We start from the raw sequence: 23634 nt of genomic DNA, 5'->3' as shown, positions 1-23634 counted from the left end.
AAACACTGGAACAGGTTGCCTGGAGAGGCGGTAGATGTGCCACCCCTGGAAACATTCAAAGTCAGGTTGGATGGGGCTTTGAACAACCTGGTATAGTTGAAGATGTCCCTGCTCATTGCAGGGGAGGTTTAAAGATGACCTTTAAAGGTCCCTTCCAACCCAAAATAGTCTATGATTCTACTAGAAGGTGTCCCTCTTTTGCAACAAAGAAGCCATCCTTACTGATATCTCTGCGTATTTGTAGTGGATCCCCCTAACAGCTGACAGATTTTAAGATTGTATCTATCATCTGTATTCATTCTTTTTCAACTAATTATAACGCATAAATTAAATCTAAGATGCTTCCAGCCAGCCAGTGCACGTACAGGCCACGTGACCTAACAATTAAAGGTATGATCTCGTTGCGACCTATGATTGTCCTGGCACTGTTCAGATTGCTTCAGAGAAGTGTTCTTTTGCTCTGGTGAAGCCCACCAAGCCAACACTAAAATCTCTTTCCTGAATATAAATTAGATGGCAATTATCTGTATTCATCCTTCTACCGCGGTGTAAAATAAAAAAAGTATTTGTAGTGAACCCTGAACATCACGTGTGAGTTGTTGGAGAAAGGTTTGTTGTACAAAACAGGTCACTACATGTGAGTATGCAAACATACTTATTTTTCTCCATGAAAAATTACTACTACAGACAAATAAGGAACAAATTATAAAGTGCCATTTTCAGATGGTAAATGATCTTCCAGGTCTAATAATCAATGCCAGATTTAGTTTCCAGAAGATAATAAACCACCAGGAAGAAAGGCCCTTCACACAAAAGTAAGCGGTGTCCTTTATTTCTCCAAATATAAGGAAGGTATGGACATTGTGCTCTGATATTTCTTGTGATAGTGATATACAAACAACAAAGACAAAGGTATATGCAAGAAAGGAAAGAAGACTGGAGTATTCTGGAACTGATTAGACTGTCGGCACTTCTCCATTATCTGTTGAGTAGGAGTAATCTTGGAGACCTTGCAAATGATTCTCAAAAGAGACAAGGAAAGCATAAAAATCAATTGAGATTCATTGACGGTTCTTAATGCAAGCGACATGTTGACAGCTGTTGAAGGCAATGAAAAATAAATAACTGTGATCATTACTGAAAAAAGTCTTTTCCCTATGAGCCCTTGCTTTTTTCTTATAGAGATAGAGCTCAATAGAAGAATAACAGAATGAACTAGTAACAGGCTCCCTTGCTGTTTAGGTTATTGTTTATTCCTGAACTCCGGAGTATAAGCATCCAAAGACTAAAATGTAATGAAAGAACCTTTTGGCACTTACAAGACAATCCACTACTGAACTAAAAAGGCCATTCTCTTCAAAGGAAAGACCTTTTCAGGATTCAGTCTATGCAGAATCTCTCTTATGGGCCCAAAGGATTATAGCTATTACACAATACTGGGTGAAAGCTGTTACCATAGAATTTGATGAGCTACCTTCTGCTTCCATTACAGCTTGCAGAGGTGTCTTAGCATTAGCTGATCTCACTGCAATCAAAGATTTCAACTGATTATTATACTCGGGAGAAAACTCATGAAGAACAACTCACATTAGAAAGACTTCTTTTCTTAATAGCTGATACTTTCTGGTCATTTCTCTTTCGGAACGTATTTAAAATTTTGTTAATTTTTTCTGGATACATAATAACAACAAAATTACTCGGAGTCAGGTGGTAATAAAAGCATTCAAAATCCTAAAGAGATCTCAAAAATGACCTTCCAACTGTTTATGCAGATGGTATAAATGAAGATAAAATCTGCCAGGATATTAAGGTTGTTCAAACATGCCTTTACGGGTATTGGAAATCTCTCAGGCAAAATAATATGCAGAACGTCAAATAATCTACAGCATTTTTTCAGAATTCTTTGTATTGTCATCTCCATTGTTTCTAAGGTCCTAAGCTCTTGGAAATTGTTTTGTGCTACACAGAAAGATATGCTAGCACTTTGTTATATGACAAGGATTACAGACATAAAATAAAAAGTGTATATCCTTCTGAACTGATTGGAGACAAATTTCTAAAAAGTCTGCCTAATTTGATAAAGTTGCTGCAAATGGAGCAAACAGAAGCTTAATAAAACAACTGCTTCATAGAAGTGATCTAGTTCAATCTAGTCTCAAGATGTTAACAAAGCCATAAAGGTCAACTAGGACACGAACAAAGTTCAAAGCAATAAATGAAAAGAGCTGGAAATGACAATTCTAAGCAGAATCGCTTGTCATCTCTTGTTTTTGTAAAGACTTATGCCAAACTTCACTTGCTAAAATTTAAGTATCATCCAAGAAATATTAATCAGTACTATTACAACGAGGAAAGCATAGAATGCTTTCTGCTAAAGGAAGAGCAATCTTTACAAATGCCTGCAGTGATCATATTGAGTCTCTGAACTGCTGCAGAGAAAGTCTTTCTATATGCAGAAATGCTTTCCACTGCCATGATTTCCAACATGCTGGTTTTATTCGCAACTCTTGGTTCTGTGACTGAGAGTTTTCAAACAAACGCTAATAATTCCAGAGTAAGAAACACTTGCACCGAGCATGTCATCTATACTGGTACTCTTAACACTAATCTTGAATGAATGATGGCTTAATTAATTAAGTGTTCTGGCAATGAATATATTTGTACCATATGCTTCAGTTGCAAAATCAAGATCTGTGCCAGGACCAAAAGCTGCAGCACTGAGGGAATAGTCGTTGATGAGTGACGCCCTTATAATGTCTGCTTCAAGAGGAATTAATGATTCATAAACTTTAACTGCTTAGCACAAGACAAATCAAATCTTGGTCTCCTTTTCACTAAAAGGTTTCTTAGAATTTAAGTTCTAAACCTCAAATGATTTCTATTCTGCTAATCTTAGCAGACGTTTCTCACCATATGTAATCCCTTTGAGATAAGTATTTCAGGAAGTACTTCTAAAATTTATTTTGAAATTCCTTTCACTTATTTTATCTGAAATTTATATTAAACCTTTGCAACTATCTAGAATATGACATTATTTTAAACTTTACAATTAACATACAGATATGGCAATTAGTCATTATTCTTTCATAAATGGGTATTTCATGCCTCTCTCCTCCTGTTTCCCTTGAAAAAGAATGGAGACAGAATATATTTGGGGGGGGAGTAGTTTTCCAAAAGGATAAGCAGGGAGACTCAGTAGTTATGGGGAGTAGTTTTTTGGGGGAGTAGTTTTCCAAAAGGATAAGCAGGGAGACTCTGTAGTTATGGAAATGTTTAAGGAACACAGTTGTAGGTACAGCAGATTCTAGTGAAAAAAAGTGCATTCCCATTGTTACCGATGCACTCGAATCAGACAGACAGCGGAGGTTATGCATATGAAATATCTGCTGCTTCACAAAAACAGAACCCTCCTTGCTAAAGCATGAGTCATTTCTAGAGTTGTGAATCCATGGAAAGCCCTCTGGACTAGGGAGCACTTGTTTGTTATTTTAAAGATTTAAGAAGACACACATGGTAACCTTTACGAGAATCCCAAGTTATTTACATACTTTAAAAAAAAGTTGCATAAGAAATAATGAGTCTTTTTGACCTGTGTACCACCTGCTTTATATACTATTATTCTAACATATGGTCTGTTACATGAAAATGTTTATATAAGTAATTTTTGGGTTTTTTAATTGCAAAACTTACCTTTCTGGACATGTTAAAATCATATTACAGTCATCTGCTCAATGCAATTTAGAATAAAGGCATCATCTCAATAATTAAAAATACCCTTTCAAAGAGTTGTATCATCTCCCACACATTCTGCTTTGAGGATTATGATACATGCTGTATCCATTATCCCTGGACTACTGCTTTCCCTTGTAAAGACAATTGCCACTTTAGTGCTGGAGAGTGATGAAGAGCCTACACAGGCAGCAGAGTCATTCAGATAATATTTTCAGTAAGAGAGAGTAGGTGGAATCAGTGGATGAAGAAGACCATGCAATAAATTTTATCTGTGAGCAAGAACTGGGCAATGCCCTCCGGAAATTAAGGACCACACAATGTTCTATTTATAATGTTTCTAATATTGCAGTGATCCTGATCAGAAGACTGTTGTACAACAAGGAGTTAGTGAGTCACATAACAGTTCCCCTGCAGCTCCCACAGCAGGCTGTGCCATGCTCCACATCCAGCGTGGCCTTCAGGCCTGTGTCCAACCCCCTGGCCAAAGGACTGACTCTGCCACCTCATTGTAACGGAGGAGCCTGTAGGCAGCTCCCACTCAGTACTGGTGATTACACTGCCAGCGTGGCCTTGCCTTTGTCTAGAAGTGCAGCAAGAATTTCTCATGAGTGGAGAAATCCGTCCAGGGATTGATCCGTTGCTGCACGAACACAGAGTTCCCAGCATCTGAAGGAAGTAAGATTTATTTGCTACTTATATTCCTCCTCTTATTTTGCCTTATTAAAGCAGATATTTTATTAAGCTATTTGTTGTCAGGCCTTTCATATTGAGATCCAGAAAGAACCTGGCACCATCCCTCTCTCTCACAACCTCACCCCAGTGCAGAACGAACACACGCCTAGAATTCCCTTTCAATTTCAACACTCATCACTTCTGTCTTTTCTATCCTGCAAGAGTTCTCTCTCCAGGCCTGGTAATATCCATGATATTTGATGACATTAAAAAGAAATCAAAGATTTTTTTTCTTCTGCTAAGAGTTATAAATTTGTGGTTAAAGATCAGGTCTACCAGGAATCCAACAATTCCATAGCAGCAATATTCAAAAAGCTTTTACATTTGTACCCATGAATCTAAGCACAGTATTTGACACTTCATCCACTTAGAACTTTTGTTTTTGGAGCTGCAACCATCCATACCGATCAACCCTAAAAAATGAAGCCAATTTCCAAGCCACTGTAGCTATTCCTTCCTAAATGTCACAGATCATTTAGTAGTCCATTAAGTCCCTAGCTGCTGCTTCAGCTTTCACTTCTGTCTAACTCCAAAACCGGAGATATTTTTAGTGGGAAACTCTAAGCATTTTTTGTCTGTCACCCAAATTTCAAAATATCTCCAAGAAAACATTCTAAGAGCATTGGATACAGCAAAAATATTTCATTGGAATGAGCAGTATACAGCTCTCAACACAAAAACCAACTGTACAGATGAAAACATTTTTTGTCAGACAGCTCCTTTTCTATCCCATTCTTTGGATTTTGTGAAATTTGGGTTTCATGTATTTTTGAACCTTTAGAAAAAACCCCGACAACAATCATGATAAAACTGAGGCACAGGAAAGCAGACTACGGCTTCATTTAAATATACTCAATTGAAGGTCATAACTAGGAAGTTAACATCTGGCCATCCTCATTTACAGCACTGACAAAAGAACCCTATTTTGGTCAGGAAATAACTGCAGGCTCACAGAATAAACAGACTTCACCCCTTTAGGGTCCTTTTATTATAATGATGTTTTTGTAGGGAGATACTCAGTTTCTCACTGACCTATTTGTAGAAAAATTTCCATCAGTAATCACTGTTCTTTGGAGATATTTCAGTATCTGACTGAGGTCTGATAAGAAAATGTTTAATTCTTTTGCAGACTCTGTACTTTGGATGTTGCCTTCAGTTCCCTGCAGATAATCTAAGAGGGAGGAGACAGGTAAATCAGATTTTCATGGGGAGTTTTGTATAAGAGAAATGGCGACAATCTTGAGAACCATTTTAAATTAACCTTTCCTAGAAGGGACAGCAGAAAGATCGTTTATACCACAGCTTCAAATTTAAATTGATTTTGTTATTTTTATTTTTTATTAGCATTGGTAAGCTATTATCCATCCTGTGTGTAAAATAAACTCTCTATTTGGATAATATTTGTCAGTGAGCTTGATGCATTGCATCTTATTCCTGATTTTGAAACCTATGAGTTGAAGAGACTTAGGTGAAGTACATTAAGTGTGCAGTCAGAGAAAAACTTGTGCCCAATTTGTTAATTTTGAAGACTCATGCAAGCACTGTTGATGATAGAAGAGATTCTTAATTAAGACCACAGAAAGGGATAAAAGTTGAAGATAGTTGATCACGTGTTCGTTCCAAACATACTCAAAATAGATAAATATAAGGATAGTTAAAAAGAGTATTTCCTTTGGTTTTCTTTCCCTATTATTTAGCCATCCTCAGAAGGCATTTTAAGTGCTCAAAAGTGTCCGGTATTGTTTCCATTGGTAGAAATCTAGCAGAGTGAATTTAAAAATCTTTTCAATAAAAGCTAGTTTGAAATTAGCTACTTATTCCACCACAGAGGAACCCCTTTATTTCTCCTTTGATTTTAGTTTGTATATTGTGAGATTGCCATGGTTTTAGATGAACTGAAACATAATTAGCTCAGTTTTTACTGTTGTTAAGGCTATGTCCCTGCTAAAATATTATTTGTCCAAATATAGGATTGTTTTTTAAAGAGTTTAAGGTACTGAAATTGTATAAAAAAAATATTGAAATACAAAATATACAGAACACATACAAATACTATGTTAAAATGCATATGTTACTTCATATAAAGTATTTAAATATAAAAATACATTGTAAAAGTGCTTGGGTACCCAAATACATGAGGTGTGTCTCAGTTGTTTTACTTAAAGCAAAACGGGAAATGTAGGGAACCGTGCCATTATGATTAAAGCTTCATGCCTGTACATCAACTATTGTCTGAACAGTCAGAATGTGCGCACTAAGTGCTTTCCACAGTTAGGTCTGCAGAAAAGACTTAATCACAGAAACCCTCATAATTTCCCTTTATCATTGCATTTCTATTGCTTATTTCTTTTGCTGGGTCTCTCAGAAGTCAACTCACTGAGGACATTGTGCATGTGAAAGCTTTAATTACACTTAGAGCATAATACTTCACAAACATCCATTTTTTCATTTTTGAAACACAACCATCCCTTTCATTTTCTCACCTACAGAATCATTCAGAGCTTTTGTATGTAAAGCAGTTCTTTACAGTTCCCTGAGTTTAAACTTTAAACTTTCCTAAAACCAGCCTGAGGATAATTGTCTGTTGTCTTTTACATCCTCAAGGTACTCTGTAAAACTAAACTGTTAGCTTCAGCGTCCCAAATAACACTCAACTTTATTTTTTACACAATGCCTTTTTTATACAGCATTATTCCCTGAAAATTTTTATTAAAATATTAAACACATTCCTTGTTTCAAGCACATAAAGAATGGTTGATTTCTGTTTTATCAAAGAAGGACAAGAATTTTAAAAGATCTTAATGTTAAGCTCTTCTCTTCATAAGCTATCGTCAGATACATAGTTTCATTTTCAAGAATGATATATGTTAGGTAATCCTCATTTTAAATTATGTTCAACTACCAAGACCACTTCACTGGTAAGAATGCAGAAGAACCCTTTAAAATCACAGGACTAAGCAGCATCAGTTTCCATAGGGGATCAGTCTATTTGTTAATAGAGATGTTTCTGTCGTTATACTACTGGAGCAACACAGTGAAACTGTTACAATATTTGCAATTTTAAAATACAAGGCTATTTTGATAGAGCATAACAACAGTAACAATGCAGATGATAAATAATAAGAGAAAACAGAAATGTCAGTCTATGCAGAAAAGGTGAAAGTGAATATATGTGTTACCTTTGCAGTCTTAACATTCCACCTAATCTTGTCAGAACGATTAGGCAGATGAAATTGAACACAAACGTTTCTGACAGAACAGTTCTAGAAATCCTTGTCTATTTTTTATAAGAGAATATTTTAAAAAGTAAAATTCTGCAACCAATGCACCTTTACTGAACTCTGATGATTCGGTGGCATTCTCTCCCTTTTACATTTTGCTGAGGACAATTAAGTCACATCATTTGTGAAATCCTACTATAACTGAAAGGTACAGAAACAGTGTTACAGTACATAAAATCAAAATGCTAGCTATTTTATCATGGGGGCTTCCAGAAAAAGAACATATCAAAACTACAGGGATAATGAAGAACAGAAACATTAAACTTTAATCTTATATCACTGTTTATCTTGAAAAGAATTCATGCTAGGAAACACTTCCACGGGGAGCTCAAAGATATTCCAGAATAGCAAATACAGTGACTTCAGCCCAGAAAATGACATTATGTGTATTGTAATATCAAAATATCGTTTAGCAAACTACTTAATCTTGCATCCAAATATATAATACTACTGTTGTCCCATCAAATACATAATCAGTGTTGTCTCCACACACCATGGCAAAAATAAATGGCTGTTGTTACAACCATAGATCTCTGAGAGTCCATATCGATCCCACTTCCTTAGGAATCTGATGCCTGCACCCAAGATGGACCCACTTCATTCAGGCAACACCTGCACCCTGCACTCATGTTTGTCTTCTCCTCACCCTGTGGCATCGCTTCTTACCTGCCTTATGGAACAGCCGTGCAAAGAAATAGTTCCATAAACTATGGCTCACACAAAATAAACAACAATGCAAATTAACACAGTAAAACTTTTTATCTCAGAAAAAAATGGAGAAAGCTCTGGGGAAAGCTTTTTTCTCCTGTGTGCTCGTGTTACAGAAGCAGACTTCAGGGGCAGAATTCTTTTCAGCCTGTTAACATATATGCTGGGCTTTCTTACTTAAAACTGTTTGAGGGAAAAGCTGTGGATGTTATCTACTTGGATTTTTGCAAAGCTTTTGACACTGTTTCCCACAGCATTCTCCTGGAGAAACTGGCTGCTCATGGCCTGGACAGGTGTACTCTTCGCTGGGTAAAAAACTGGCTGGATGGCCGTGCCCAGAGAGTGGTGGTAAATGGAGTTAAATCCAGTTGGTGTCCGGTCACAAGTGGTGTCCCCCAGGGTTCGGTGCTGGGGCCGGTTCTCTTTAATATCTTTATCAATGATCTGGATGAAGGGATCGAATGCACCCTCAGTAAGTTCGCAGATGACACTAAAGTGGGCGGGCGTGTTGATCTGCTTGAGGGTAGGTTGGCTCTGCAGAGGGATCTGGACAGGCTGGACCGATGGGCTGAGACCAATGGTATGTGGTTCAACAAGGCCAAGTGCCGGGTCCTGCACTTGGGTCACAACAACCCCATGCAGCGCTACAGGATTGGGGCAGAATGGCTTGAAAGCAGCCCGACAGAAAAGGACTTGGGAGTGTTGGTTGACAGACGGCTGAATATGAGCCAGCAGTGTGCCCAGGTGGCCAAGAAGGCCAACAGCATCCTAGCCTGTATCAGGAATAGTGTGGTGAGCCGGACTAGGGCAGTGATCATCCCCCTGTACTCGGCACTGGTGAGGCCCCACCTCGAGTACTGCGTTCAGTTTTGGGCCCCTCGCTACAAGAGGGACATTGAGGTGTTGGAGCGTGTCCAGAGAAGGGCTACAAAGCTGGTGAGGGGCCTGGAGGACAAACCTTATGAAGAACGACTGAGGGTGCTGGGGTTGTTTAGCCTGGAGAAGAGGAGGCTGAGGGGAGACCTTATCACCCTCTACAACTACCTGAAAGGAGGTTGTAGAGAGATGGGGGCTGACCTCTTCTCCCTGGTGACAAGCGATAGGACGAGGGGAAACGGGTTCAAGTTACATCAGGGGAGGTTTAGATTGGATATTAGGAGACATTTTTTCACTGAGAGGGTTATTAAACATTGGAATAGGCTGCCCAGGGAGGTGGTGGATTCACCATCTCTGGAGGTGTTTAAAAAAAGGGTAGATGGGGCACTGAGGGACATGGTTTAGAAGTGGCTCTTGTCAGGGTAGGCTAAAGGTTGGACTCGATGATCTTAAAGGTCCCTTCCAACCTCAACAATTCTATGATTCTATGATTCTATGTGAGGAAACGGCCTCATGTTGTGCCAGGGGAGGTTTAGGATGGATATTAGGAAAAATTTCTCCACTGAAAGGGTTGTCAAGCATTAGAACAGGCTGCCTGGGAAAGTGGTTGAGTCCCTGTCTCTGGAGGTATTTAAAAGATGTGTAGGTGTGGCACTTAGGAATGTGGTTTAGTGGTGGACATGGTAGTGTTAAGATTACGGTTAGACTCAATGATCTTAAAGGCCTTTTCCAACCTAAATGATTCTATGATCCACTGGGGTGCAGGGAGAAAATATTAGAATATACTTATATTGGGGGGCGCATGCTCAAAATCTTTTTACTGATGGGGTACACGACCAAAAGTTTGGAGACCACTGGTCTGGACCATCTGGGGTTTTTTTTAATAATCTGTCAGTATGGCTGGGCACTCTATAAATTCTTAGCTCAGACAACAGTGTTTCACTGGTAATGATGGTACTATTTTATGAATTTCACATTAATTGTAACCTTGATATATTGTGGTATGAGAATATATATGCTGGAGGCTGGGGACACCTCTACCATAGCCTGTTTGTTCAAAACAGCAGTGCACTTTTGACAGCTCTCTGCTTACCAGACTTTGGTTCGTATCACAAAGTTCATATCTTTAAGGATATGAATTGGCATCCTTTCAGATAAAACTTATTTGGAAGATAGACTTCAGGAGCACATGTAATCCGCTCCAGCTGTTAACAGGCATAAAGTTCACAGAATCATACTAGAAGTAGTTTGAAATAAAACATATCAAAGAACGTACAATGCGGATGCTGGATCTCCAACACCAAATGCTTTACTTTATAGTTAGATACATTCTATTGGTTTGCATGACTTGCTAACATAGACATGGTTCGAGATAAATGTTCAGTTCTTGGCACGAAGCATGTGGTGGCTAGGGCTAAGGAAGGCATTTTTAACATTGTCTCCACATGCTTTGCTCTGATTTTGTTTAGCTAGAAGACGTCCATTTGTGGAAGCCTTGAGGACACCAGTTAAGCCAACAATCCAGTTCTATGCACTGTTAGAGATGAGATGAGCCACTTACCCAACATACTCAATAAAATATAGAATCTGCTTAAAACTTTCCATTTTACATCTGTGCTCAGACACAGCTCATCAGCACGAAATCTCATCTAGATGAATCTGTGCATCAGATAAAAAAAAGCATCTGAGCAAACAAAATGCCTTTAGCCACATGGTTCAACATGTTTGTTAATACTGTTTTACAACACTCCTTTATGATATTTCCTTGAAGGAAGTTTTTGGTTGGTTTTCTGTTAAAAACATTTCATGTTTCCTATTCTGTTTTAGACAATACACCTTACATATGACAGGGTAACTAATAGGATTAGGGCACCACATAAAATTCTAATTATCAGAGAAGTTTAATTAGGTGTAAGTGCTAAGCATCACTCTATTAATACAGTTTACAAACTTGCATATCACAGGAAGGCATATGTAGTTTTGCTGTCTTCCTACTGTGTTTTTGCAATCAAGCCATTAAAACACAACATAAAAAAGCATCTAGATAGAAAACATACTATGAAAGCAAAATAAACTACACTATTTTAGCAGATTGATCTGCAGTTACAAATCTTTTTCAGAAAAATACTATTGATTGAACCGGTTCCTGATGAAGAGATGACTGCTGTGGTATAACCAGATAAGGTTTCAGCTTCAGCAGTTTTAAGTGAATGCTTTCTGTTACTAGGAACTCCCTTCTTTTTCTTCTCTTGCGGCTTCCCCCCCCACCCCCACTTACAATCACTAGGTTATCAACCAATAGAAGACACAGTCAAAGCCTTACTACCTGCTTTCAGGCAGTCTTACAATTTGCATAAATTAAGCATGAGAGGTAATTTTAAAAGTGCTGCAGAAATAAGGAAGAGTGTTGCTGAAATGCAACCAAATGTGCCACCTGTGGATGTTTCTGTCTCAGTCTCTTTATCTCTTCTTCCTATGGCAGTGCTTCTATAAATTAGATAATTTTTATAATCTGACTCTAAATCTTTTTCAGTCCTACTGTGTCATTTCTGTGATTAGAGAATCAGCCCTTCACACACCACTGTATATGGTGGGGCACCGGAGGCTCACACATAACAGAAAAGGTCTTGCATTCTGGTCTTGGTTCCTTTTGTAATAATTCCTCATAGTCTCACCCCTGCCTCCCCTTCAGTTGCTCCTGAACACTTCTCAGACCTCATTCTTGGATCACAACAGTCAAATTAGAGCCCTCTATTTTATATGCAAATTTAGGATTCTTTCACACCTCCCGTACACATTACTTAACATTTACCTCCACTGAATTTCATCAGATCATTTGTCACTCAATCACTCATTATTTCAGTGTCCTTATTTGCAGTTATACTTAATTTCTCTACAAATAATAATTTTGTAATTCACTGTGACACTACCTGTAAACAGCTGTAGAACCTGAAGGTTTTTAAAAAAAACTCAGCTGATCTCCTTTTTTCCCTATATATACACAGTACCAGTATTCATCTATTTTGACAATCAAAAAAAGAAAGAGCTCTCAGAAATCTATTTACCACAAGAGAAGATCATACTGTAGATCTCCCTCAAACTCAGTTAAGCCCCTAACCAATTATGACATTATCAGTTATGATAGGGCAACACAAAATTTCCTTCACAGATTTCAAAAAAGAGTCACCAGAATACATTCTTATAGGATAAATATAACCAAAAAACCCCTTAATGTAACAGGTCACATGGAAAATAATTAGGGCTTTTATATAAACTCGATTTACTTATATACTTGTCAAAAGCTATTTGCTGCTCAATGAAGCTGAGCTATGTTTTCTCCTCTCATTCAGGCTAAGTGAGATTCCATTTAAGAACTGACTTTTCCAGTGAGAACGGAAGCCACTGAAAACATTGCCCAGTATACCAGGTCAGATGAAAAGCAAAAGAACTGTGTTAGAGCAAGTAAGAAAATGCCGCAAGACCTAACTATGTTTCAGGTGATGACTGCTACTGAAATATGTAGTTAGCAAAAATGGAAAATGAAAGCAAGCCAGAAGGAATTCAGAGAAAAATTGGTTACCATGGCCACAGAGAGAAGCAGAGATATTTTTTTACACTGGAAAACAAGAGATTTGAAATCTCTTGTTGTTTGTTTCTAATCTATTTAGCGAAGGAAGATTTAATAGGCAAACAGGACTGTGGTAATGAAAAAATCTGATACACATTAATCTCCTCTTCTAAGGGCAACAGCACTGAGAATGCTTAAATGCTGGGTAACCAGAAAAGCTTGAAAGATCAACAATATACTGGTTTGTCTTGTAAACTAACTTTCAGCTATTTTTCTCTTTTCATCCTATAGACTCTTCTGTCTCTGCAGGAGAACTACAGAACTATTTTCTTTGCTTTGGAAAGTAAATAATAATATTACTAAAATGATTTTATGTCATTGCCATGGCATTTCAACTTAAATGGATGCACTATCTTCCTGCCCTTCCCCATGCTGCACTATTCCACAATTTGCAAAACACAGGCTAAACTTCTTTTGGATGTTCGTAAGACCAAATTTCCCAATAAAATATAAAATGCATTAGTTTAAATCCTTCTCACACTAGAACAGGAATTACTAACAATGCTTCAGCATCTTCTATATTCAAGACAGCTTTTAAGAGGAAAGTAGCTTGGTGAGGTGGTCTCCTCTGTCATTTCTGGAGCCACGCAGTCTCTGAGGCCACAGAGCCTATGAAACATAAGACGGAAGAGAGCAGAAAAACAAGACGTGATAATTCCTACTTTCATGTGGAAAGTTAGTGAGTATACTTTTTCGTCCAGAGCATCTAGCCATTTGATGTTCTTGCCAGGAAAGCAGAGGAGTCCTTGTGATACACTCAGCGGTCCTAATAGTGATCAGAGTTTGATCACTAACAGATGTAAAGAAATTTGTGCCACCCCAGATACTTGCCAGCATCTCTTCCAAATCAAAAAATCTTCCAAATCAATCGACCTTTTCAGTGACAGATGTCAAAAAGAGTGGACGCCCTCCTTCCCCCACCCCAGTTGCTTGGTTTACATCATGCACATCTCTCAAAACAGTGTAGAACTGCAAGGCAGAGAGGAAAAATGGAGTATGTCTGTAATACTGCTAATGGCAGCAACTGCCTAAAAGAAATACCATGAAATGCCAGGGAACTTCCACAAAGGCAGGGCTGAATCCCGTTGTCCAATAATCAGGGAACAGTGATACAGACACTTTGGCCATCTCTCATTTTACATTCTTTTTGTACAGATTTTTTTTGGTTGAGAGGTCTGCGATTGCAGTGAGTACCCACCATCCACAGAAGATGAGAGAAACAGATGAAAAGTCCCTTCAGTGAGTACTCCCGAAGGAGTTTCTATACAAAACTCGAGATACCGATAGCCACAGCTATAGCATGGAGAACACTCATGTCCTTCAGGCAAAATGGGTCTTAAACCTATCAGAGCATAAACAATCCAAGAGTCAAAACAGATATCCACAACAACTGCTGGCTTCATAGGTGGGGAAAAATTATCGCACAATAGAAAAGGCATTCTTACGAAACACTCATATTTCACTATTGTGAGTGTGCCTGGGCAGTGGTTCAGGCTTACAAAGCCAGGCTTGGCATCAAACCTCCAGATTCTAAGCCAGAACCTAGTGTAATACAGACTGAGCTTTCCAGAAAAAGACAAAAAATCAGTTTTAGAAGAAAACTAACTTAAAACAACAAAAGACTAATGAGAAGAAAAACTGATATAACACAACAGATAATGAAATCACAGTCAACTAGAAGCAATGATGTAATATGATACAATATAATATAAATAATCAGTTGTTGGCAAGAACTAAAAGAATGGAGCACAAATGCATGGCACGGGTGGAGAAAGAGCTAAAAGCACATTATCAGTACTGCAAGGGGTGTAAATCTCTAGCCCAAGTGACTCTATATATGTGCTTATAGCATGAATGCATATACACACGGAAAAACAATTAAAGGAAAGTAATTTTTTATAATGTTTTTCACGATTTCGTCACATCTCACACACAAACCTTTCATTCTGTCCAGCATGGAAACAACAAAACTTTGTAAGATCATTTAAGGATTAATACAGCAAGTAAAAACTCAAAATTCTTTCTGTCATCTAAACAATGTCATTTACATTTCTGTGATTCATATGTAGCTTGAAAAAGAATCCTGATCAGTGATTGACTCTGCTCATGCAGGATTTAGAAATTAACTTGGGAAGAAATCTGTGTGTATATCAGGTAAACTTTAATTATAGGGAACTATGATGAGACTTAAAGTTGTTCTACTGTAATGTATCACACGCTTCTCAATTGTCCTAGCTTGATTTACGGTCACAAGAAAGTCTCCTTTACGGAAACGTAAGAACTAAGTAGGAGATCCAAATCTGGAAGTTTATCACAAGTTTCATACACTAAACTGAAATCTCTGAAGAGTGTCTATTTTTTGTTACTGGTTGGGACACTTGCAAATCCTTTTAGAAACCTTTGTTTCCTGGCTGCAGGAGCACAATGAAACTGTCCACTGGAGGGTCAGACTCTCACTGCGTGTTAAGAGAGTTAAAAGACAAGCTCTCAGTACTAGCCAACACAAAGTCCAGCATGACTACTAATCTCATCATGGAAAAAACACATGTGACCATCACACATTGCCTTTAATGCTTTTTCAACTTGTATCTGTGAGCTTTGGAGTCTATGGAGGTACTACTCATTAACAGTCATTAGACATTCAATTGACAATATCCTTTTATGTCAGGCTACTCAGTAACAACTCTTGTGCCATGAGTTTGCAAGTCTAATCTGAGAGGTAGAAGAAGGAAAACACTGGCAGAAAAATTGAGAAACAGAATTGTCCCTCCTGAAAGGTTAAGAGTAAAGCTTCTTGGTGCTTTGCATTTCTCAGTAATGGGATTGGTGGGATCGCACACTTTAAACAGCTTGGGCCACTTCAAAAAACTCTTATTCTGAAAGGTCACTGGAGGGAAATCTATTTTTTGTTTGTGCTGGATCCAAACAGATACACAGAGCAATAATCTCAGCATTGCCACCAAATCGTGATGCCTCCCATCACAAACCTTGGGGAAACATTTTGTGGAGACCCTTGGCAAATGTTGATACACTTAGCAGATGAACATCAATACAACAATGAAATAAACCAGATCCAGGACTTCCTATTAAAAAAATGGGATTACAGCACATCTCCTTGTTTACATAACGTATTGTTGATTCTGTATAAGATGTAGGAAATATTTAAATGCTCTACTGCCCACTATTGAGATACTAAACCAGTTTTGTTAAGTCTGAGTATTTTGAACCACAACTCTGTTCTCATGGACTATCCACCACAGTCCTAATGACCACCTTTCTTTCACTTATGTTTTTTTGATACTGGACTATAAACTGGCACTTGCTGACAAATTGCTACTTATTTTTTCCATGCATTGATAAAAATGAAAATGCTTCGAAGGATCAAAGCCAGTGTCTCTTGGCTGCACACAGAGGCTGCATGAGTTACCCCTACTGGCATAAAGGAGAGATTTTGGCATACAGTATTATGTAGGCATATGACACCACAAGGCCTACAAACCAGATGATCTCAGAGAAAGTCTCAGAATAGACTGATGCATATTTTTGATGGGAGTCCAGCTTTGCTCTGAAATGAAGCTCACTTATACTGAAATCATTTACTTTGTCCATAAGACATTCCTAAATATGATTGTGTGGATAAATAAAAATCTCATGCATTCCTAAGTCACGTAGAGCAACTGACTTCTAAGAAGACACAGTGTTTCGAATTTCCCTTCTGGCTACGACCCTCTGTCACACATTTTTTTATAATTTTCTACTCTTGGATCTTTTACCACTGGAGTCTGTTGCCTTACACACCAAAGACAATCTGACAGGAACTTCTTTCAGCTATTCATGAAAAGGATTTTCATATATTAAACTATTAAGTGAACACATACTTCTAAAGAAAAAAAAGAGAGCTATCCTGTCAATATTCAGGGGGAAAGGTAGACTTAAATGCAGCCTTTAATACTTTATGCATATGTGCTTTCATTTAAAGAGTGTCTATAGAAGAATTACAAGCGTTCTTTGAGGAGCATAAAGCATATGTCTGTGTGAAAGGGTGGATAATGGAACTAAAAAAAAATTCTTGTCTTCCTCCAGAACTGCTTTACATCTAAATTTAGAAATTTACAACCAGTACTAAGAAAAATTTCTAACAAGATTTCTTAAAATTAACTACCAGAAGAGGTAAGCATTTAACCTTGTTCTCTACACTGGAATATCTGTCTCGTATCACAAGTATTTATAGGAATGAAATACAATGGCAATGTCTTTCTCATGCATATTACTTTTGTGAATTGAACACCTGCTGCCAAATTCATTTCTGGTCTTGAGATGTTGAGATGCATGCATATGCCTACATGAAAAGCATATGGGGAAGCACTTAAAAAAAAAAAAAGAATAATTAAATTCTCTTCTGATGTTGACTTGCGAATCCTAGCAAACCAAGTATTTTTTTAGAAATCTGTTAATAAGTGGTCTTCTCATTCACAGAGTCTTCCTCTAGAATAAGAGTCCTTCACAACAACACATATTTCCTTTCTAATGACAGAATGCTGCAATCAAAAAAAGCATCTCTCATGGTATTATAAACCACAAGATGCTACTGTTGACATATAAAATTATCTACAGGCACATCACACAAACTTTCCCTCATCAGTATTAGTCATAAATTGCTCTTCACTCTTGAGGCAAACTTCACATTGTAAACAAAATTGTATTTAGTCATGAATGTCATTAACTAGAAATAAAGAAATGTTAAGTTCGCTGCTATTCTTTTCCTCTCAAATGCAATAGCCGTAATTTCCAATCAGAAATTGTTCTTCAAAAACAGTGTTGCCTGACACACTCACCAGTTGCTACGTACATGAAATTATTTGGCTTGGAAGACCTCTCCTTTAGGCACAACATCCTATCACAGTGGACGAGGAGCAAAACTGAAATCTGGCAAGGTGTTTTTGCAAGTTTGAAAAGCTACTTGGTTACAGCATTAATTATTCTGATGTGAATAGAAGACTAGAGAAAGTCAAAACAGTGACACTTTCTCAGAAGTATCATGTAATTCCTGTATTTACTGTCTTCATTGGTTCCTGCAGTACTTTAAAACCAGCAAGTACTGAAAATGAAGTGCCATTGCTTTAACTAGTGTAAAGAAATGACAGGAATGCAGATGGCAGTACATCCATTTATGCATTCACTCAGGTTTTCCTCCTCTGAAAGCTTCTTTTATGGAAGCATTGATCCTGAAGATCCTGTGACAGAAGACGTTTCTACCTTCTAGAAAAGTTTACAGGGGAAAAACCTGTGATGGTATCTTCACATAGTTACTTGTTGAGTGCTCTCACTTTGGGAACCTAAGCACTTATGTTAGAAGTCTAGGGAAGGCAAGTTACAGCCATTTCAGACTGATGCAGATGCTGAGGAACCATAATGGTGATTGGTTCCACACAATTATTCCCAACCTTGGTAAGATGTACGAGGGTAGTTAGGGCACGTGCTCTTGCTTCTGCCATAAATACTTCTAATTCATATGCCTATAAGCACTACAGACACTACTTAATTTTGGTAAGCAGGATACACTGCTTCGATTATACCCAACACTGACCATATACATTCATTCAAAGAACAGTCACACATATGTTCAGGCAATATTCTAGATACATAAACCATAAATAAGGCCAGGCTTGATGAGGCTCTGAGCAATCTGATCTAGTTAAAGATGTCCCTGCTTACTGTAGGGGGCTTGGACTAGATGACCTTTAAAGGTCCCTTCCAACCCAAGACATTCTATGATTCTATATGATTCACAGTACATATATACACATAGTAAAATCACACTCAGATGCAAGGATAAACACTCCAGAAAGGAAACATTATAAACACATGTTAACACTTGCTGAGTATTGCATTATGGACAAATAATTTCTCATATATATAAATATATATTATACAGGTTGTTTTTGAAATTACTAATACATTTAGAAACATGCATTTCATTAATCTTCTAAGGATATTTTTCAACTGGCAAGTATATTACAGCTTACAGAGCTTTTCCTCTTCCATTAACTAAGAGATAGAGTCTCTGCTTACAATGGTGTTCTACCTAAGATGTAGTTACGTGAATTAAAAAAATCAATACATCTGTTTTTCTCATAAATTATTTTGACCTGTAAAAGAGGTTAACCTACCACCTTTTCTAGAATATATGGTACCACTGTCAAAGAGACTTCTTATTTATTTGTCATAGTAATTATTGTTCTCTGTCTGATAAAGTACCCTCCTTCGCCATTTAAGCAAGCAGTTTACTTTGTGAGGACTATCAGAAAACATGAATATTCCAACTCCTGTGAATATCACTCCACAGCCTGTCAAGTTAAATCATATATCAAAACCGGAGCTATTCTTTCTGCATATTTCATTAAATTAAACCCCTTAATATTTCATGTTTAAATAGGGGAGGGATAGTTGTGCGGCAAAATAAATCTGAACTATTGTGCATGGAAGAAGATTCTGTCCTCTCTAGAAGTAACACTCCAATAATCTCATTTGCTTTCTCTTTTATTTCCTCCCCTCTCCTTTTTCTACTCAAATCCACTTGAAGAACCTTTCAGAAGTTAAGACTCCCCCTATATTTACTGCAAGGATACTCAGTCTACCCGTCTGCCAGCTGCTATTCTAAAATACAAAAGAATACCCTTCCATATACGATATAGATTTGTCCATTATACTCACTGCTACTGTGTCTTAGCACCTTCCAGCAGTGCCTTATTTCATGACTAACACCGATTATATTACAGCTTGAGAAGTTCAATCATTCAAGGTGTGAGAGGTCATCTGACTTCAGTCACAACCTAAAAAGCCCCATTACCTGAACAAGACAAGACAGCTACCAGACACAAGTAAAGGAGGTGATTTTTTTCCAAACACTTTAAATAGCTGTGACTTAGAACACCACAATCCTACCTCCACACTTAAATGCTGGCACAACTGAGATCAATAAGTAACCCATCCTTTGCTGTTTGCTAGGATCTCAAGCACTTAAACACCATCTGAGTGAGAAAGAGCCAAAAAATCAGAACAGGCCTCCTTAGCAGGTGAGGGGAAAAAACACATTCCTGTGACTACTGATCTTGGCTAATACAGTAAGTTCCTAAAAATAAAATTATTTCACATTTCCCAGCATTCCATTTTAATTTGTTCACTGATCTCAGTTTGCACAACGAAGCCAGAAACATCAGCTTCTTTTTCTCCATCTTCAACATCAGCAAAATGTCAGCGGGTTTGGATTTCTTATATTAAAGGAGAAATATTATGGTTTAGGGGTTTAGTCATTTTTGGTTTTATAATTTTGGTGCAGTTCTCTGAACATCATGAAAATATTACGTAACACTAATAAGTTCTGAAAACCTTCTTTGTTTCTAATATCAAAGTCTAAACATTGGATCTACCCTAATAAATCATGCTCCTCTTGACAATTCAGGACAGAGGAGTCCATGAATCTCAGAGGAGAGAAATGAATTTTGCACACAGCAGAGTGATAGCTTTGAATGATGCAGATACAGCCAGCCACTGTATTTGCTTACAGTGGGTTTGATGTTAATTGAGGAGGAATAAATCCTCACAATTTTACACACTGCAAAGTCATGTCTAGATCAGATGATTACGCAACCACTTCCCTTTACTAGATTTTAAACTACTCTTGACTCCCTTTGCACAGTTGAAAATTAGTATATGAAACTGCACAATGGGTTAAGTAATTATAATGAGCAAGCAATATGTCAGACTGATTGACTACCAAGCAAATAAAGAACCAGCTACGCAGACCACAATACCAGATCTAGGCCAAATTCCCACCTAATACCCATCTTATACTCCACTGAAGAACAAAGATTTCAACAGATACTTTTTAATATTTTGTACATTTAAGGATACACTAAGATGAATGCCTACAAAAAATTCTATTTTATCAATTAAAACAGTGACTTAAAATGCCTGGAAAGGATAAGAGTTCAATTTTACCTTTAATTTTTAGTTTAAGATATATTTTCAGATAAGTAATCACTTTATATAATCAATATCAATAATAATTCTTGTCTTCTATATTCAGAATTTATTGAACAGGATAGTAAAGAAATCCTATATAGTCTTTGTGCACTTCAAAGTAAGAAAGAACATGGCTTTTTAATGTAACATTTCTGTAATTCTCCAAGCAAAGAAATTCAGTGTTGAAAGGCAGCAGTACTGTACCTTGATTTCCTCTATTTCGTCTGGCACTATCTTGTATGCAGATATAGTCCCACCCAACCTGAAATCAGGAGAAGAAAAATATTCTCTGAAATAAGAAGAAAAATATTCTCAAAATCAGTAACACAAAGCACAGCATGTTAATGGTGTCATGACTCGTTCCCAAACAGAAATATCCCTCCTATCAATTTAGAGGTAAAACCCACCAAGCCCCTAAGCAACAGCAAAACCACAGCTTTCCTTTCTTTATCAAATGAAAAACCTTCATGTTATTAACATAAACGTTAGAAACAAGGTTTCCTTCATCACCCTAAAACACAGAAATCAGGTCAACTAAGCAGAGTTACCATCACCAGGATGTTATTCCTTACATTAATGGCCATCAATCATCATAGTCTATGATTTCTTGTTTGTTGTCTAAGTCATATGGGTGAGTTTAAATATTTGAAGCCTGATGTGCTTTGTGCTCAGTATTTCCGAAGCTACTATACAGTTTTAAATGCAACCAAATGCAATTCTGGAAACTGAAATTTTTTAATTGGACGCGCATGCAGACCTCACAAACCACACAGACTCTATGGCTTCCATGTTTGAAAAGTCTCTGGACTTCATGATTGGTAAAGAAAAGTGGGTGATGTGCAATAGCTGGCACTGATACAGAAAAACAGGGGCGTTTGTTCCACATTGAACTTACTGAATTTACTTGTCTGTATCTTGCAAAGGTTATGGTAAAGAATAGTTCACATACCAAAGACGCATTAATAGCTTGTACTATAAATGGTGGTAAATATTACATTTTCCCCAGAGACATGCAGACATGGCTTTTATTTCACGAAGCAGTATCATTGATAGTGACAATTCAGACCTAAAAATATAACTGCATGAATGACCTCCCTGCTGGCTCTGCACAGCAACACTAGTCATTTTCTGGGTCCTACAGAAGTGGAAATCATGTAAGAAAATATTTATTGTAAAGCAGTAGACAGCTATCAAATGTGTATTTGTATTATCTCCCTATTATTGGATGTTTTCCTTCAAATTGTCAGCATTTCTATACTGACGTATTTCCTTATATTCAATCTTGAAATTACTACACATATAGTTTACTCAACGTAAAAAGGGGAGAAGAGAGTAACACAGAAAATACATTAAGATTTTCCCCATAAGTCCTGCCTTTCCACATCTCTACAAGTCAGTCACTCGGAAATGAACGCTCTGAAGGCTTTCGACAGAAGATGAAGTCTGCATAGCAAAAGTCAAGTCTGAAGTTCATCGCTGCTCCAATTAATATCAGCTATGATTTCCGAGGTAGAGCCAAGGTCCCGCCATTACAGCATTCAAATTCACCATGAACAATTAGAGTGTAGCAATTGCTCTCTCCTATTTCCTCTACAACTTCCATTGCTGTTAATCATCAAGGGAGTTGAAAGCTAGAGAACTGAAACTTTTTTTGCCTACGCAAGTGCAACCATGAGCTTTTATTCTTCACTGTATCTGAACCTTTGTTTAAATGGTGTTTCCAGCTATAAGAATTTGGTTTTAACTTCATGATGAAGGTTTGCCTCATCATACCAGACGACTCAGATCAGTGTGTATTATCGTTGCACATGACCAGTCCTATTGCTAATGGAAGGAAGTCCATAAGAAAATATTTTTTATTTAGTTCTTTCAGATCAATTCTTGTCTGCACTCTGGAGTACCCAAAAAATAACTTCATTGACTTTCTGTCCTCTAGCAGAAAGGGAGGACAGAGCCTCTGCTGCCAGCACTCCACCAGCAGGAATTCCACCTGGTAGAGTTCTTTATTGGCCACCCTCGGCACAACTATTAAGCTTTTTCATGGAATACATCAGAAAAAACTTCCATAAATCAAAGTAATTGATTCAGTAAACTCCTCTGGCTTGCTTAAACCATTAATTAGCATCATTTTCTGCAAATACTTTTGCAAAGTTTTGTGTCAAGAGTTTAATATACTCTTAATCTGCCAAGTTACAGTTCAAATGGTAGCACATTTTAAGTTACGCATTCCTGAACTGGACATTTTCCTTTACTGAATCACATGCACAATGTCATTGAAAGTGTCAGTTATCACAGTTCTGCATTTTTGAAAGAGAAAGCTACATTAAAAGTTATGTTACTGTTTAAATAAACAATCTGTCACCTATAGCTCCAGCTCACCATATCTATCTTAATACATTTTCAATCCTATGCTGTCATCTTTAGCTTGAAATACTACACTATTGAAACACTACACTATATATATATATATATACACACACACACACACACACAATACTACTACTACACATTTCAGAACATTAGATTTCACTCCATCTTATAAATCCTGTAAGAGAGATCCACAACAGTAGATTCCCAATTAAATCTGGTACTATAGAGGACATAATAAAGACATTTGACTTCGTGTATAAAGTTTGGTTTTGAGTTTTACAG

The 23634-nt window shown here is 37.4% G+C and overlaps 1 protein-coding gene across 24 annotated transcripts in view; it reads right to left on the bottom strand.

Annotated features, from left to right (window-relative positions):
* GPHN (gephyrin) overlaps positions 1-23634 on the bottom strand; it is a 301374-nt gene that overhangs the window by 153534 nt on the left and 124206 nt on the right. For all 24 annotated transcript variants that reach the window (XM_063331823.1, XM_063331826.1, XM_063331825.1 and 21 more), the window contains exon 3: positions 21187-21244. In XM_063331823.1, the coding sequence (XP_063187893.1) occupies positions 21187-21244 (58 nt within the window). The remainder of the gene's footprint in view (positions 1-21186; positions 21245-23634) is intronic.

Source organism: Chroicocephalus ridibundus, chromosome 4 (assembly GCF_963924245.1).
Source record: "Chroicocephalus ridibundus chromosome 4, bChrRid1.1, whole genome shotgun sequence".
In the NCBI taxonomy this organism is placed as follows: Eukaryota; Metazoa; Chordata; class Aves; order Charadriiformes; family Laridae; genus Chroicocephalus; species Chroicocephalus ridibundus.
This window is presented reverse-complemented; position numbering and strand designations above follow the sequence as displayed.